At 51.0% G+C, this 16,165-nt stretch overlaps 1 protein-coding gene across 2 annotated transcripts; it reads right to left on the bottom strand.

The window, feature by feature from the left end:
• Positions 1 to 58: 58 nt before the first annotated feature.
• SGF29 (SAGA complex associated factor 29) lies at positions 59 to 15,923 on the bottom strand. 2 transcript variants are annotated; one of them, XM_038407419.2, is made up of 10 exons: positions 15,750 to 15,923; positions 15,093 to 15,172; positions 14,674 to 14,749; positions 3,162 to 3,234; positions 3,014 to 3,078; positions 2,017 to 2,146; positions 1,784 to 1,930; positions 978 to 1,013; positions 724 to 886; positions 59 to 238 (listed from the first exon to the last, which is right to left on the bottom strand). In XM_038407419.2, exons 1-10 carry the CDS (start codon positions 15,898 to 15,900, stop codon positions 122 to 124), a joined length of 1,038 nt encoding a protein of 345 aa, XP_038263347.1. In that variant the 5' UTR covers positions 15,901 to 15,923; the 3' UTR covers positions 59 to 121. The 2 variants fall into 2 exon arrangements, with proteins under 2 accessions (XP_038263347.1, XP_043372981.1); XM_043517046.1 differs by lacking the exon at positions 15,750 to 15,923 and adding an exon at positions 15,576 to 15,711 and having other exon boundaries at positions 15,093 to 15,175.
• Positions 15,924 to 16,165: the final 242 nt, after the last annotated feature.

Below are 16,165 nucleotides of genomic sequence, written 5' to 3'. Positions count from 1 at the left end.
GTGGTTCCCTCAGCCCCATGCCAGGGGTGGCATCGGCATGAACCACAGCAGAGTGAAATGGGGGGGGCGGAGAAGCCTTTATTATACTCACGGGCGCTCCCCAAGCTCCGCCCCCAACACCTCACTTCTTCTTGGTCTCCTTACAGGCCACCACGTATCTCTGGGCCACGTTGAGGGGCGGGGAGTAGCCATCCGCATAGGACGTGTCCTCGAAGAGCACCGAGTAATCGTCCTGGGGCTGGAGAGAGGCAGCATGAGGGGGCTGGAGCTCTTCCCCACCCCCGCCACCCCTCTCCTTGGGGCGGATGGGAGCCGGCACCCCCCACAGGAGACAGGCCCTGAGTCCCATTCCCTGCCCTGGGACCAGATCAGAGCTGGCGCCCCCAAAAAGGGGACAGGCCCCGCATCCCAGGCCCTGCCCCCCTGAGCCAGCAGGTCCCCACCCTGGGGCCAGATCGGAGCCGGCACCCCCCAGAGGGGACAGACCCCCAGTCCCATTCCCTGCTGCCCTGAGGCAGCCAGTCCCTGCCCTGGGGCCGGATCAGAGCCAGTGCCCCCCACAGGGGATAGGTCCCACTCCCTGCCCCGCCTGAGCCAGCCAGTCCCCGCCCTGGGTTGGATGGGTGTGGGTAGCCCTTAACAGGGAAAGGCCCCCATCCCATGCTCCCTCTGTGAGCCAGCCAGTCTCACATCAGTGCCCCCAAGAGGGGAAGGGTCCCTTACCCGCTGGGGTGGGGCGTGGATCAGGGCCCGATAGAAGCAGGTGGTCTGGGGATACAGCGCCAACACCAGCTGGTCCTTCTGGAACAGCGCCTCGGGGTCTGTCTCAGGGTTCGCCTTCCACTGGGGCAACGGGATGATGCGGCGGCGGCTCAGGGTGTGACGCCTGGGGTGGGGGTGACAGGGTGAGACAGGGACCCCCCCCCGAACGAGAGAGCCTCCCCATCACCATCACCTTTCCCTCTCCTCTCACTTACTCTTTGCCTTCTTCATCAATATCATCCACCTCGTACCTGCAAAGAGAGGAGACGGCCATGAGGAGATAGGCAAGGGGAGGACTTAAAGCTGCAGGACCATAGAGCCATCTCCACTGAGCGGCTAGAGAGGCATTACTATGCAGCTCTTAATGGAGACCCATAGAGTCATCTCCTTTGAGTGGCTAGAGAGTTTCTATGCCCCTAGAGTTGCAATACCATAAAGCCATCTCCGTTAAGTCCCTAAATAAGCATTCCCATGTTATCCTATGACTTGACCACTCCAGCACCATAGAGCCATCACCCTCGAGCACCTAGAGAGGAGCCTCCATTCCTCTAAAGTTGTAGAACCAGCGTCACACCGGCTGCAAAGTTGAAAAGGGGTTTCTATGCTACCAAGACAGCAGAAACCATAGGGATGTCATCCTGCAGTGTCTAGAGAGGTGTTTCTACCTCCCTACGGTTAGAGAGCCACAGAGTTACCATTCTGAAGTGGCAAGAGAATGGGACTTAAGTCCAAAAGATTGCAGGATCATAGAGCCATCTCCCTTGAACGCCTAGACTGGCATTTCTATGCCCCAAAGACTGGGTGACTATAGCATTACAGCACTTGATTGGCCAGAGAAATGTTTGTGTCCCCCTGCTACAGAGCCAGCTCCCTTGAGACACTAGACAAGGGGTCAACACAGGATTGTCTGGTGAGGCAGAGTGCCCCAAGGTGGCTGTAGCTGCGTCGGGCTGACTCCCATGGCATTGTCATTGGCTCCGGCCCTTCAGTGAGCCCCAGGGGACCCACACCCGGTGCTCACTTGTTGGTGGCATGGCTGTAGCTCACCACCTCGGCCAAGATCCATTGCTCATCCCCGTCCACAGCCTTGACACGAGCGGCCACCTTGTCTCCCGGCTTGGCCACGTAATCGCTGGCAGCGGGGATAGCGCCGCAGAGCGGGGGTGGCCTGTGGGGAAAGGAGGGTGAGGTTAGCTCGGGTGTGGGGACAGAATTCCAGCCCGGGCTGCCCTGTGCGACCCCAGCGACACTCACTTGTCCCCAGGCTTGCCGATCCACAGGGGCAGTGTCATGGCTGACTGCTGGAGGAGGGTCATGAGGACGCCCCGGCGCATGGTCTTGCGGGGTGGCTCTGACTCGTTGTAAAGCCCGGCAATCTTGGCAGCTGTGGGTGGGGGAGAAAATGGGATGGGCCCCATAAAGCTAGGGGGAGTCCCCCCCTTCCTGCCCCCAGGGACTCAGACACAGACATTGACCCCATTGCAGACACACTGAGCCTGTGTTCACATGCCACCCAGCCCACATTGCCACACCCATCCTGGGTGCCCCATATCTCCCATTCACCCCATTTATGAAACCGCAGGCCCCGGATCCCCGACCCCAGCACCCCCAAGCAGAGACACCCAGCCTTAGGAGATCAAGGGGGTTCCTGTCCTCCTTAAGAGACACTCCATCGTCCAAGCCCCAAGGGATGAAGGGCAACGAAAATGATTAGGGGTCTAGAGCACATGACTTATGAGGAGAGGCTGAGGGAGCTGGGATTGTTTAGTCTGCAGAAGAGAAGAATGAGGGGGGATTTGATAGCTGCTTTCAACTACCTGAAAGGGGGTTTCAAAGAGGATGGCTCTAGACTGTTCTCAATGGTAGCAGATGACAGAACGAGGAGTAATGGTCTCAAGTTGCAATGGGGGAGGTTTAGATTGGATATTAGGAAAAACTTTTTCACTAAGAGGGTGGTGAAACACTGGAATGCGTTACCTAGGGAGGTGGTAGAATCTCCTTCCTTAGAGGTTTTTAAGGTCAGGCTTGACAAGGCCCTGGCTGGGATGATTTAACTGGGACTTGGTCCTGCTTTGAGCAGGGGGTTGGACTAGATGACCTTCTGGGGTCCCTTCCAACCCTGATATTCTATGATTCTATGATTCTATGATGATGGGAGTTCCTGCTCATACCAAATGCTGACTGTCCCCAATATGGGGCTGGACTCCATGGCCTATTCTGGGGGAAAGGCACAGGGCGGGGGGACACTCACCAATGCGCCGCTCCTCCAGAAGGGATTTGATCTCCGCAATCTTGTCCAGCGCCTTGCGTAGGATGCTAGGGGTGAGAGGACAGACAGGGGTGAGCAGTAGGGCAGGGTCATCGGCAGCTACAGGGGGTAGGGAGGAGGGGGCACTCACTTGCACTCAGCCTCCGCGTCAGCTTTGGCAGTCGTGTAGAGTCCACGAAGCTTGGTCCGGTAATACGGGGAGACTGCAGGAGATGCAGGTGTTAGAACTCAGGAGTCCTGGCTCCCAGCCCCCCCTGCTCTGACCCACGAGACCCAAGAGCTATCAACTGAAGTACAGAAACTTCAGGGTGTTTGACTATGTCCCTCATGTTGAGTATGTGAATAAAATGTGTCGTTTGCTGAGAAAATGGATAATGGGGGCAGGGGCCGAAGGTGACTGTGAATAACTGTCCGGTCTGATGCCAGGAGCAGTTGTTATGCGTAATTACAGGGGAGGTGAAAACCATCCACAGGTTTAGAGGCTGCGGAAATTGCTGTTGAATGAAGAGCCCATGGAGGACGCAAGTCACAGTGGAAGGGAAACCCTCCAGGCACCCAGGGTAAGAGGGAGGAGGGGATTGGAAGGAAACCCAACCCCAACTCTGATAAAACCCCAGGGGGCCCAGAGGTTAAAGTCCCTACATCTGCCACCACTGGGGGGCTCCTGGCCAGAGAAAACCAAACTGCCCCAGACTTGAGGAAACCCCACGATCTGTACCCCCAGCTGCCACAGGGTGCACCGCAGCACTGCCCAGAGGCGACTAGAACAGGGGGATATCTTAGTGCGCTAGATCAGAACCACCAGGCTGGGACAGACCAAAGGTCCCTCTAGCCCGCGTCCCATCTGTTAATGCCAGGTGCCCCAGAGGGAACGCACAGAACAGGGAATCATTGAGTGATCCATCCCGTCGTCCACTCCCAGCTTCTGGCAGTCAGAGGTTTAGGGACACCCAGAGCAAGGGGTTGTGTTCCTGCCCATCCTGGCTAATAGCCAGTGATGGATCCATCCTACAAGAACTTAGCTAGTTCTTTTTTGAACGCCATTATAGTTTTGACCTTCACAACATCCCCCTGGCACCGAGTTCCACAGGTTGTCCGGGCGTTGTGTGAAGAAATATTTCCTTTTTTTTGTTTTAAACCTGCTGCCAATTAATGTCATTGGGTGACCCCTAGTTCTTGTGTTATGAAAAGGAGTAAATAACACTTCCTTATTCACTTTCTCCACACCAATCATGATTTTATAGACCAGTCTTTTTAATCTCTCCTCATATGGAAGCTGTTCCATATTACTACATTTTTGTTGCCCTTCTCTGTACGTTTTCCCGTGATATCATCTTGAGATGTGGGGACCAGAACTGCATGCATTATTCAAGATGTGGGTGAAACATGGATTTTTATAGAGGCAATATAATATTTTCCATTTTATAATTTATCCCTTTCCTAATGATTCCCAACATTCTGTGTGCTGTTTTGTCTGCTGCTGCGCACTGAGGGGATGGTTGCAGAGAACTCTCCACAATGATTCCAAGATCTCTTTCTGGAGTGGTAACAGCTCATTCAGACCCCATCATTTTATATGTACAGTTGGGATGATGTTTTCCAATGTGCATCACTTTGCATTTATCAACATTGAATTTCATCTGCCATTTTGTTGCCCAGTCACCCAATTTGGCGAGATCCCTTTGTAGCTCTCCACAGTCTGCCTGGGACTTACCTAGCTTGAGTGACTTTTTATCATCTGTAAACTTTGTCACCTCCCTCTTTACCCCTCTTCCCAGATCATTTATGAATATGCTGAGCAGTGCTATTCATAGGGACCCTGCTATTCATCTCTCCCCTGTGGAGACTGAGCATTTATTTCTGCCCGTTGTCTCCTGTGTTTTAACCAGTTACTGATCCATGAGAAGCCTTTCCCTCTTATCCCTTGACTGCTCACTTTGCTTCAGAGCCTTTGATGAGGGACCTTGTCAAAGGCTTTCTGAAATCCAAGTACGCTATATCCACTGGGTCCCCCTTGTCCACATGCTTTTTGACCCCCTCAAAGAACGCTAATAGATTGGTGAGGCCTGAGTTCCTTTTACAAAAGCCATGTTGACTCTTTCCCAACAAATGGTGTTCATCTATGTGTCTGAGAATTCTGTTCTTTACTTGAGTTTCAACCCATTTGCCTGTATGGAAGTCAGGCTCACAAACCTGTAATTGCTGGGATCGCCTCTGGAGCCTCTTAAAAATCAGTGTTTCATTAGCTACCTTCCAGTTGTCTGGTCCAGAGGCTGATCTAAGTGATAGGTAACATATCACAGTTAGTAATTCTGCAACTTCACATCTGAGTTCTTTCAGAACTCTTGAGTGATACCATCTGGTCCTGGTGACTTACTTTAATTTATCAATTTGTTCCAAAACCTCCCCTACTGATGCCTCAATCTGGGACAGTTCCTCAGATCTGTCATCTAAAATGAATGGCTCAGGTGTGGGAATCTCCCTCACATCCTCTGCAGCGAAGAAGATGCAATGGCCTTATCTTCCTTGAGTGCTCCTTTAGCACCTCCATCATCCAGTGGCTCCACTGATTGTTTGGTAGGCTTCCTGCTTCTGATGGACTTAGTTTTTATGTCTTTTGCTAGTTGCTCTTCAAATTCTTTTATTTTTTGCCTGCCTAATTATACAAAATCTTGACTTGCCAAAGTTTCTGCTTCTTTCCATTTTTCTTAGTAGGATCTAACTTCCAATTTTTAAAGGATGCCTTTTTGCCTCTAACTGCCTTTTTTATTCCATCGTTTAGTCATGGTGGTAGTTTTTGGTCTGTTGGTTTTTTTTTAAATTTGGGGTATACATTTAACTTGTGCCTCTACTATGGTGTGTTTAAAATGTTTCCACGCAGGTTGCTGGCATTTCACTCCTGTATTGTTCCTTTTAATTTCCATGTAACTTCCTCATTCTGTGTCGTTCTCCTTTTATAAGTTAAATGCTACTGTGGTGGGCTTCTTTTGTATTCCCGCCCCCCACCCCAAAGAATGTTAAATGTAATTACATGTTGATCCCTACTGCCATACGGTTCATCTCTATTGGACCAGATCCCGTGCTCCACTTAGGACTAAATCAAGAATTGCCTCTCCTCTTGGGGGTTCCAGGACTAGCTGCTCCAAGAAGCAGTCATTACGGGTGTCTAGAACAAGCCGTGAGGAGTAGTGAAGAATTGATGAAGAGGGCTATGATAAATGGCACATATTGTAAGGGCTGGAGGGATACCGCACCTCAAATTACTTTGGTCAAGGAAAGTTTGGGAAGGGAGGAATATAGGTAAAAGCTTACAAATATTAGCTCTGGCTAAATTCTTTATATTTGTACCTTTGGCCACAGTTTACCTGGACCGTGACGACTTTCAAGGGGGTATTGTTCTGGGCATTAGGAATCTGCTTCCCACTCGTGTTTTGTTAGGTAAGGATATTGGAGCCACGTCTAAGCAGGTTAATATCAGAACTCACAGCCAGGAGTCTGGCTCTGCCTTGCCTGGCTTATCTGTGGTCAGCAGGGAGGGCTGTGGGGAGAGAAACGCCCTCAGGCCTTTGCCCAGAGGAGGGTTTGGAGAGTCCGTTGCTTTGCCAGAGTCGGATCTTAACCGAGTGAGACTCCAAGGGAGTTTATGGAGGCTCATCCAGGGAGGGGAAGGTGGCTCAGAATAACTCCTCCGTCAGGGAAGGGGAGGGGAGGGCTTTTCGAGTAGGGAAAAAGAGGCACCCTGCTAAGGTTTGCAAGCAGGTGTTGGGCCGGCTAAGGGCAGGCCTGAGTTGCTACATGTGGCTCATGACTGCCCCTGTGCTGGACACGGAGGCGTGGAGAGAACCCATCAGAGGCTCAAACGAGGCTCCTGGCCTTGTGTCGGAAACTGAAAATCACGGTACGAGTCGTGTCAGAAGCGTCAGCAGTTACAGACCCTGCGTGGCACCTCTGCTGCCGCTGCCGCCTGCTAAGGAGGTGTTTGCCAGAGGGTCTGGGGACATTGTTGGACCCCTATCCAGGCCTCCCAGGAATGGAAAGAAACAGACTGGGAGTGGTGGGTGCTGCTACCAGGGACCCGGAAGCCCCAACTCTGTCTGATATAGAAGCTGAAACTGTGGCTACTACCCTATTCACCGTTTTTAGCTGAGTTGGTTTCCCCAGGGAAATCTTGTTGGACCGGGGTAAAAATTTCATGTCTGCAGTTTTCAAAAAGTGACGGGTGTTGAGCCAAGTGAAGGATGTGAAAGCTGCCCCCCATCGCCCAGTGACAAACCGTTTCGTAGAAAGATTCCATGGGACACTGAAGTCTATGTGGGGGCTGTATGTTACAGCGTGAGAGAATGATTGAGGTGTTGCTCCCTGATTTGTTATATGCGTACAGGAGTATCCCCCCAGAGTCTACGGGATTTGCCCCCTTTTATCTCTGTGATGCTGACAGGCCAGCTCAGGTCAATAGGTCAATTCACTTTGGTGTGTGAGCACCAAACAAATGCTAAGTGAACTAATTCACCCGAATGTTCATTTAGTGCAAAGGGAATGTGAATGCTATTGTCTTCACATATCTATCACCTGTTGATTGCTATCCATTACATTATGTATACCTCTGTACTTAATTAACCCTACATCCCAAGTGTGTGTTAGTACTGAGATGCGAATGTACTTGACGCGTGAACTTCATGAAAACTAAGGCAGGATCGTTGTAGGCTATTCCATTTCCATTTACACAGGGCCTAGCTTGGTAATCACGTTTTCCCACCAAATGCAACTGAACCATTGGAAATGTAAACGAAGAAGGTTGCTAACTGCAAAGCAAGGGCCCTTGAGTTCTCGATGGGAATTCACAGACTCAGTCTGCATTCTTCACGCACTGCCAGCAAAGAACAAATGTTGCATCCGATGAAGTGAGCTGTAGCTCACGAAAGCTTATGCTCAAATAAATTTGTTAGTCAAATAGTAAAAAGAAAAGGAGGTGCCACAAGTCCTCCTTTTCTTTTTACTATTAGGGTGGTCACCTTCTGCAGCTGGTGTGCTACGTATCGTGGTGATCACTGGAATCTAGCTGGCTTTGTTAGTGAGCATAGTAGCTGCTGCCTGCTGGATGAAGAGAGCTGCGTGGGGATACACGAAGCTGGCATCCAAGTCAAATAAGGCCAGGATGCAGGCCCACGCTCAGCAGGTCTGAAGACTGGATTTCTGGAGAAGCAACGGCGGCTCTGGGAAAAGGGGCATGAAGCAGGGGAGGGGGGGTGAGGTGGCGGGCCTGTAAGGGCTGAACCCTTTTTCTTCATAAGCGGCAGCAGCAGCCACAAGCTACGAGGCAGAAAGTCATGGCCTCACATTCCCTCCAAATTGCATCAAAACTGCGTAAGATGAGGCTGTTCAGAAGGCTCCTGGCCTAACAATACCCACCACCACCAGATAAAGAGCAGACATTAAGATCTTTAAAGAAAACTTTGACAGCATTCTGTCTCGCAAGGAACAACTTCTCAACAGTTATACTTCTAAACTGTCATGGCATAAGATAAGGGGGAAGGGCCTCTCATGGATCAGTGACTGGTTAAAAGACAGGAAACAAAGGGTAGGAATAAATGCTCAGTCTTCAGAATGGAGAGGTAAATAGTGATGTCCCCCAGGGGCCTGTACTGGGCCCAGTCCTATTCAACATATTCATAGATAATCTGGAAAAATGGGTAAATAGGGAGATGGCAAAATTTGCAGATGATTCAAAACTACTCAAGATTGCTTTCTGCCTGGCACTTAACTAAGAGCTACAAAGGGACTCACAAAACTGGGCGACTGAGCAACAAAATGGCAGATGAAATTCAGTGTTGATAAGTGCAAAGTAATGCACATTGGAAAACATCATCCCACTTATACATATAAAATGATGGGGTCTAAATGAGCTGTTACCACTCCAGAAAGAGATCTTGGTGTCGTTGTGGAGAATTCTCTGAGAACATCTACTTAGTGTGCAGTGGCAGTCAAAAAAGCGACCAGTATGTTAGGAACCATTAGGAAAGGGAGAGCTAAGACGACATAAAATATCACGTTGCCTCTACATAAATCCATGGTACGCCCACACCGGAATACTGCATGCAGTGCTGATCCCCACTCCCCCCGTCTCAAAAAAGATATATTGGAATTGGAAAAGGTACAGAAAATAGCAGCAAAAATGATTAGGGGTATAGAACAGCTTCTGGAGAGATTAATAAGAGTGGGACTTTTCAGCTTGGAAAAAAAGGCAACTAAGGGGGATAGGATAGTGGTCTATAAAATCATGACGGATGTGGAGATAGTGAATCAGGAAGTGTTATTTACTCCTTCTCGTAACACATTAACTAGGGGTCACCCACTGAAATTAATAGGCAGCAGGTTTAAAACAAACAAAAGGAAGAACCCATCAGGACTGGGACAAACCCAGCTGGATGGTGCGGAGACTGGCCAGGCCCGAGGGCCCCGAGATCTGCCTGTGCCGAGTTCAGATGTTCAATAAACTCCTGTTTTACGCTGGCTGAGAGTCACTGCAGGCTAGAGATCGGGGGACATTGCTCCCTCTGGGCATAGGGGCCTCAAGCGAGAGTGCCCATGGCAAGGGACAAGCCTGCTGAAGGCTCAGTGAGATGCGGTCCAAGGAGGTGGAGGGGGCAGAGGGCCTAGCCCCGAAGAGAGAGTGCAACCTTCACGGAAGGATGTCACACTGAAGGAGGTTACTCCCAGGGACCGTAGGGAGCTGAGAAAGCATGGGCCCTGTGAGTCCATGACAGTTGCATAACTAATTTTGCAAGATTTAAATTAGCTAAGGTGGTGGGATATGATTGATGTGACAAACTGTACCTCAGGGGGAGCGCCCTGGAACCCCCATATTCATCATTTAGATATAATTGCGATATTGCATGTTAAGTATGCCATGTGAGGTATGGTTCTATCTCAACGCTTCTCAAACTATGGGTCGGGACCCCAAAGTGGGTCACGACCCTGTTTTAACGGGGTACCCAGGGCTGGCATTAGACTTGCTGGGGTCTGTGTCAAAGCCCAAGCCCCACCACTCAGGCCTAAAGCCAAAGCTCCAGGGGCTTCAGCCCTGGGTGGCAGGGCTCAGGTTACAGGTCCCCCACCTGGTGCTGAAGCCCTTTGGGTTTGGCCCCCCTGTGCCAGGCGGCTGGGCTTGGGTGGGCTTACGCTTTGGTCCCCCTTCCTGTGGTCAAGTAGTAATTTTTGTTGCCAGGAGGGGGTCACAGTGCAATGAAGATTGAGAATCCATTATCTAAATATGTGTATCATTAGTGCATATGAAGTTATGAGACTGTGCTGTATGGTTGTCACTGAACCATGCTGTGAGTTGGGGAATCTCCCAGATATTAGCTCTCCAAAGACAACAGCAAGGAAAGTAAACAACGCCCAAGTGGGTGTCGAACAACCATCATCCAGCAAGGGAGCTAGGATGCAATGACTCACCTGCATGAGGCCACACCAGGGGAATTGCTCAACCTTGCCTGGAGACTCAGCAATGCCCCACAGACATGCCTGGACTTGTGCTCTCCAAGCACATGGATTGAGGGTAAAAAACAGACACAGGGACCCCATGCTGGGCCTTCCTCCTTCTCCCACCTACGCTGCAAGCAACAAGAGCGCTCAGAAGACTGAAGACTCCAACAAGGGGGACAGGCCCAGGTTTCATGGTTGAAATCTGTGTATTATGAATTGTAACATCCAGTGCGGTGAGAAAACTGCTTGATCTAAATACTGCCGAGTGTCTTACAGGTTTAAGATTTAGCTTGTGTGCTTATTTTGTTTTCTTTGGTAACTATCACTTAAAATCTATCTTTTGTAGTCAATAAACTTGTTTTACTGTTTATCTTTACCACACACTTTATACAAACTCACTGGTAAATATGCTCAGGTTTGCAAAGGCTGGTGTACATCCACTTTCCATTGATAAAGTGGGGAACCAATTAATAAATCTGCATTGCTCATCTTGAGCAGTGCAAGACGGTATATTCCTAAGGTACAAGTCTGGGAGCTGGGGGGATTTGGCTGGTGCCTTTCTAGGTGTGATTCACAAGTGGCTCTGGAAGCATTCATGCAATCAAGCCGGTGTGGGGCTCCACATGTGGTTGTGCTGAGCGATCACAGCACCTGGAGGGGTTTGCTGCTGGTCACTAGCAAGGCATTGTGAGAAACAGCCCAGGCTGGAGAGAGTTCAGGGGGCATAGCGGTCCCATGGGATCCCGTCACAACGGGGTAAAGAATTGTTTCGTAAGGGGCTAGGATGGGTGAAAAACACTGCCTTATAGAACCTCAGTTTACAATTGGTGGTGAAGGTCTAGCTAAGCAGGATCCAAGTTTCACTGTATAAACTGGGGTCCAAAGAGAAGTTCTCCAGAACCAAGTCCAGGACACAGCCCCAAAGATCAGAGCTGCCAGATCTCAACACCCTGCCAATCACACCATGCAGAAAACTGGAGTCCCTGGATGATCTAATCCTGACTGCGACCAAGAAAGGCCTGTCTGCATTATTGGGAATGGTGTGCACTGTATGCGCCACGTGTACATTCTGTTTTGTTAACTGTTAATAAACAGAGATTAAGGATATTACTGTGTAAAGCTCTTTCACAAACCCGCAGAAGGGTACGCCCTGAGCCCTAGGAATGGGGTAAGGGTGGGTGCCTAAATTAACTGTGTTACGCATTGAGCCCACGGAAGGGTAAGGGTGGGTGCCCTAGAGTGTGCAGGTAACAGTGCCAAAGGGGCGACAAAAAGATGCATTCAGGAGGTGGACCGCATGTTGGAAGGGGGCAACTGAGTTGAAAAGTCCCTGGGCATCTCCAATGGTGAAGGTACCTAAAAAGCCTAAACCCATGACCTTGTGTGTGGATTTTGGAAGGGTGACCACCGTCACCCGACCTGACCCGTACTCCACACCCTCGATAAAGGGCCTACTGGATCTAATGGGAGGTGCAAAATTCAGAAGCACTCTGGATTTGCCTCAAGCGTATTGGCAAATTCCCTTTTGGGTGCTGCCCAGACAGCGTCGGCTTTCAGAGTGGAGCCCGGCCTGTAGGAGTTTAGGATTATGCCTTCTGGGTTAATTAATGTGGGAGCCACCTTCCAGAGGCTTGTCAAGGAGGTGCCGCAAGGATCACAGACCTTCTCCAGGCCCTATGTCAACGACTTGGCTATATTTAGGGACTCCTGGCCGGACCCTCTGACCCATGTGGGAATTGTACTGCAGAGGCTTAGAGAAGCCAGGTGTCCACATGCAAGTTAGGGGCCACAGAGGTACCTCACCTAGGACACAGGGTGGCAGTGGGCTTGGTTGCAAACATCTAGAAGATAATAAGGTGATAAGTAACAGTCAGCATGGATTTGTCAAAAGCAAATAGTGTCAGACCAACCTGACAGATTTCTTTGACAGGATAACAAGCCTTGTGGATGGGGGGGGAAGCGGCAGATGTGGTATATCTTGATTTTAGCGAAGCTTTTGATACTGTCAGGCATCACCTTCTCATAAACAAACTAGGGAAATGCAACCTGGATGGAGCTACAATAAGGTGGGTGCAAAACTGGTTGGAAAACCGTTCCCAGAGAGTAGTTATCAGTGGTTCACAGTCATGCTGGAAGGGCATAACGAGTGGGGTCCCGCAGGGATCGCTTATGCGTCCAGTTCTGTTCAATATCTTTGTCAATGATTTACATAATGGCATAGAGAGTACATTTATAAAGTTTGAGGATGATACCAAGCTGGGAGGGGTTGCAAGTGCTTTGGAGGATAGGATTAAAATTCAAAATAATTTTTGAACAAACTGGAGAAATGGCCTGAAGTAATTAGGATGAAATTCAATAAGGACAAATGCAAAGTCCTCCACTTAGGAAGGAGCAATCAGTTGCACACATACAGAATGGGAAATGACTGCCTAGGCAGGAGTACTGCGGAAAGGGATCTGGGGGTCATAGTGCACTCAAGCTAAACATAAGTCAACATTGTAACGCTGTTGCAAAAAAAAAACAAAAAACATCATTCTGTATTAGCAGGAGTGTTGTAAGCAAGACACGAGAAGTAATTCTTCCGCTCTACTCCACGCTGATTAGGCGTCAACTGGAGTATTGTGTCCAGTTCTGGGCACCACATTTCAGGAAGGATGTGGACAAATTAGAGAGAGAATCCAAAGAAGAGCAACAAAAATGATTTCAGGTCTAGAAAACATGAGCGATGAGGGAAGATTGAAAACACTGGGTTTGTTTAGTCTGGAGAAGAGAAGACTGAGAGGGGACATGAGAACAGTTTTCAAGTATGTAAAAGGTTGTTACAGGGAGGAGGAAGAAAAATTATTTTTCTTAATCTCTAAGGATAGGACAAGAAGCAAGGGGCTTAAATTGCAGCAAGGGTGGTTTAGGTTGGACATTAGGAAAAACTTCCCAACCGTCAGGGTGGTTAAGCACTGGAATAAATTGCCCAGGGAGGTTGTGGAATCTCCATCACTGGGGAGTTTTAAGAGCAGGTTGGACAAACACCTGTCAGGGGTGGTCTAGATAATTAGTCCTGCCACGAATGCAGGGGACTGGACTAGATACCTCACCAGGTCCCTTCCAGTTCCGTGATTCTGTGACCCTTTGAAGGCAGGCCAGCTCCATTCGGAGCTGGCCTTCACCATGTACTAAGACGCAGGTCCAGTCCCTTACTGGTCTGGCCAGCTATTACCAGAGGTTTGTGAGGCAGTTTAGCGACAGCGTAACAGAGCACTTGCTGACAACAGGGTTGCACCGAACCAGAGGGACCAACCAGGAGGTTACGCTGGCGCTGAGTCTGCAGCAGTTGGATGTGGAAACAGGTCACACCAAGGGGAAATGAACTGTAGCAGCAGACAGGGCACGGGGAGCCTGGGACGTATTCCGGAGGGTCGGTGACACCCCTTCCCACACCAGTTTTGCACTGAAGGTGTGATGGGGGCACAGCAAGTGCCAGCTCAGCCATGGTCCCCATGTCGCTACTGAACACTGACAAACGCCCAGCTGGGGTCAGTCTGGTTCTTGGTGTTAGTGAGGACAGGTGTTTGGCCTTGGGTAGCCCCAACGGCCATGCAGAGCCGGCTTCTCATAGGAAGCTCTGTCGCCTTTGGGAACTTCTGACTGGCACTTGTATGCGTGTGGCCCAGCGTTACTTGGGGAGTAACTCCCCGCTTTCCTTCCCTGCTTAATAAACCGTAGCTGGCTTGTTGTAGAACTGGCTACAAGCGTTGTCTTTGGGGTGAGATCTAAGGTGCAACTAACCTGGGGTGAATGACTGGTCTTTGGGACAGGGAGTAACCTGGATGTTGCTGTGATTCGGGGACAGACTGGAGCACCCTGGAAGGCTATCTGTGACTTCATGGCAAGGCTGTTTTGATGCCGGAGAAGCTTATAGTCAATAGTTGGTTGGAGAAATGTTAAGTACAGAACTCACAGTGCATTTGAGGTTTGGGCCCTGGTTCTTAACTGTCTGCCCTCAGAGTGGTACCCATGCTCAAGTCACTGCAGAACAGCCTGACACGCAGAAGTCCTGGCTCCCAATCCCCCCCATCCCTTGTTCTGACTCATTAAACCCACTCCCATCCCAGAGCCTGGGAAAGAACCCAGGAGTCCTGGCTCCCAGTCCCCACACTCACTCTTGTTTTCTGTCTGCATCCGCTCATGTGTTTTCTGGATGTTGACTAGGTTGTGCTCGCTCCGCGACCGCTCCTCCTGGGGGCACAGAGGGAAGGGGATAAGGGGTGGGGTCCTGTGGCTCCCTGTCACAGAAAAGGGGTTAGGTGGCCCCAAGGCCCACCTCCAACCAAAAGAGATGGTTCCCCTAAGATGACTCCCTCATCCCAGTGTCCTCTGGGGCTGGCAGCGCTGCCCAATCAATCCCAGAGAAGAAGAAGAAGGCATCCCACTTCTGGAAGCCCAGAGGATGATGGGAAGGCTGCCCAGCCAACCCTCTTCCATGAGCTCCCGCCAGCCTGGGGCATGCTGGGAACGCCCTTCAGCCCCAGCTCCTGCCAGTCCCAGGGCATGCTGGGAAGGCCCCGTGGGGCCGCATTACCTGTGTCTGTTTGATGAGCTGGTGCAGCTCTCCCAGGAGCTCCGCGATGCGCGAGTCGGCTGACACCAGAGCCATGGTGGCTACAGGGGAACGAAGAGAATTAGCCGGTGGAGTAGCCCCCCCCGCCGCCACCCACTATAGAAACTACCCCCAAATCTCGGCCCCTCCCATGCAGACTCCCATGATCCTCAAGGAGAACGGGGGGGGAGGGGGAGGGAACTGATGGAAGAGGCAAGAATGCCCTGGGCAGCCGAAGACAGAGAGGAAGACGCCCCCGGCGGGCCCTGGGGCGGGGGCGGGGGCGGGAGTTGTACCCCCACCCCACACGCAGGCGCAGCTGCAAGTGTGGGGAGAACTCCCGCCTTTTTTGCTTCCCAAAGGCGCATGCGCAGCTCAAACAGAGTGAGGCGCCTTTCCTAACGTTCTAGGGTCCGGGCCCGTGACGCACGCGGACATTCCATCTCGCGCCTCTACCGCCAGCTAGGGCGCAGGCGCATTCCCTCTGCCGCGTCACGCTCTGCTTCCGGCGCATGCGCGCTCTCCGATTTACATGCCATCCTCCCACCCCCCGCGGAAGCCGCGGCCTCTGCCTATGAAATCCCCGAGGTCGACCGCTCCCGTGGCCGGAGTCCCGTACCCGCCGCAGGGGCACCATACCGAGGCCGGACGAGGACCGTGGGAGGTGCTGACGACCGAGCTGAGATTCTGGGGTGGCAGAAGGTGAGAGGCACGCATTACGCATGCTCGCGGTAGCGTGGCGCCTCATGGGACGTGTAGTTTCCAGGTGTGCGAGGGGACTCTCACGCATGCGCCTTTGTCTTCTCCCGTCAGGGGCGAGATGGGAGCAACGGCGCGGTTTAGAGTTGGGGTTTAGAGTAGCAGCCGTGTTAGTCTGTATTCGCAAAAAGAGATTTATAAATCTCCCCTCTGTTTTTTCCACCAAATGCATCCGATGAAGTGAGCTGTAGCTCACGAAAGCTTGTGCTCTAATAAATGTGTTCGTCTCTAAGGTGCCACAAGTACTCCTTTTCTCGGGTTTTGTAGTTTACAACGCCACGTCCGCGCATGCGCAC

The sequence above is a fragment of the Dermochelys coriacea genome, chromosome 6, assembly GCF_009764565.3.
Source record: "Dermochelys coriacea isolate rDerCor1 chromosome 6, rDerCor1.pri.v4, whole genome shotgun sequence".
Classification (NCBI taxonomy): Eukaryota; Metazoa; Chordata; order Testudines; family Dermochelyidae; genus Dermochelys; species Dermochelys coriacea.
This window is presented reverse-complemented; position numbering and strand designations above follow the sequence as displayed.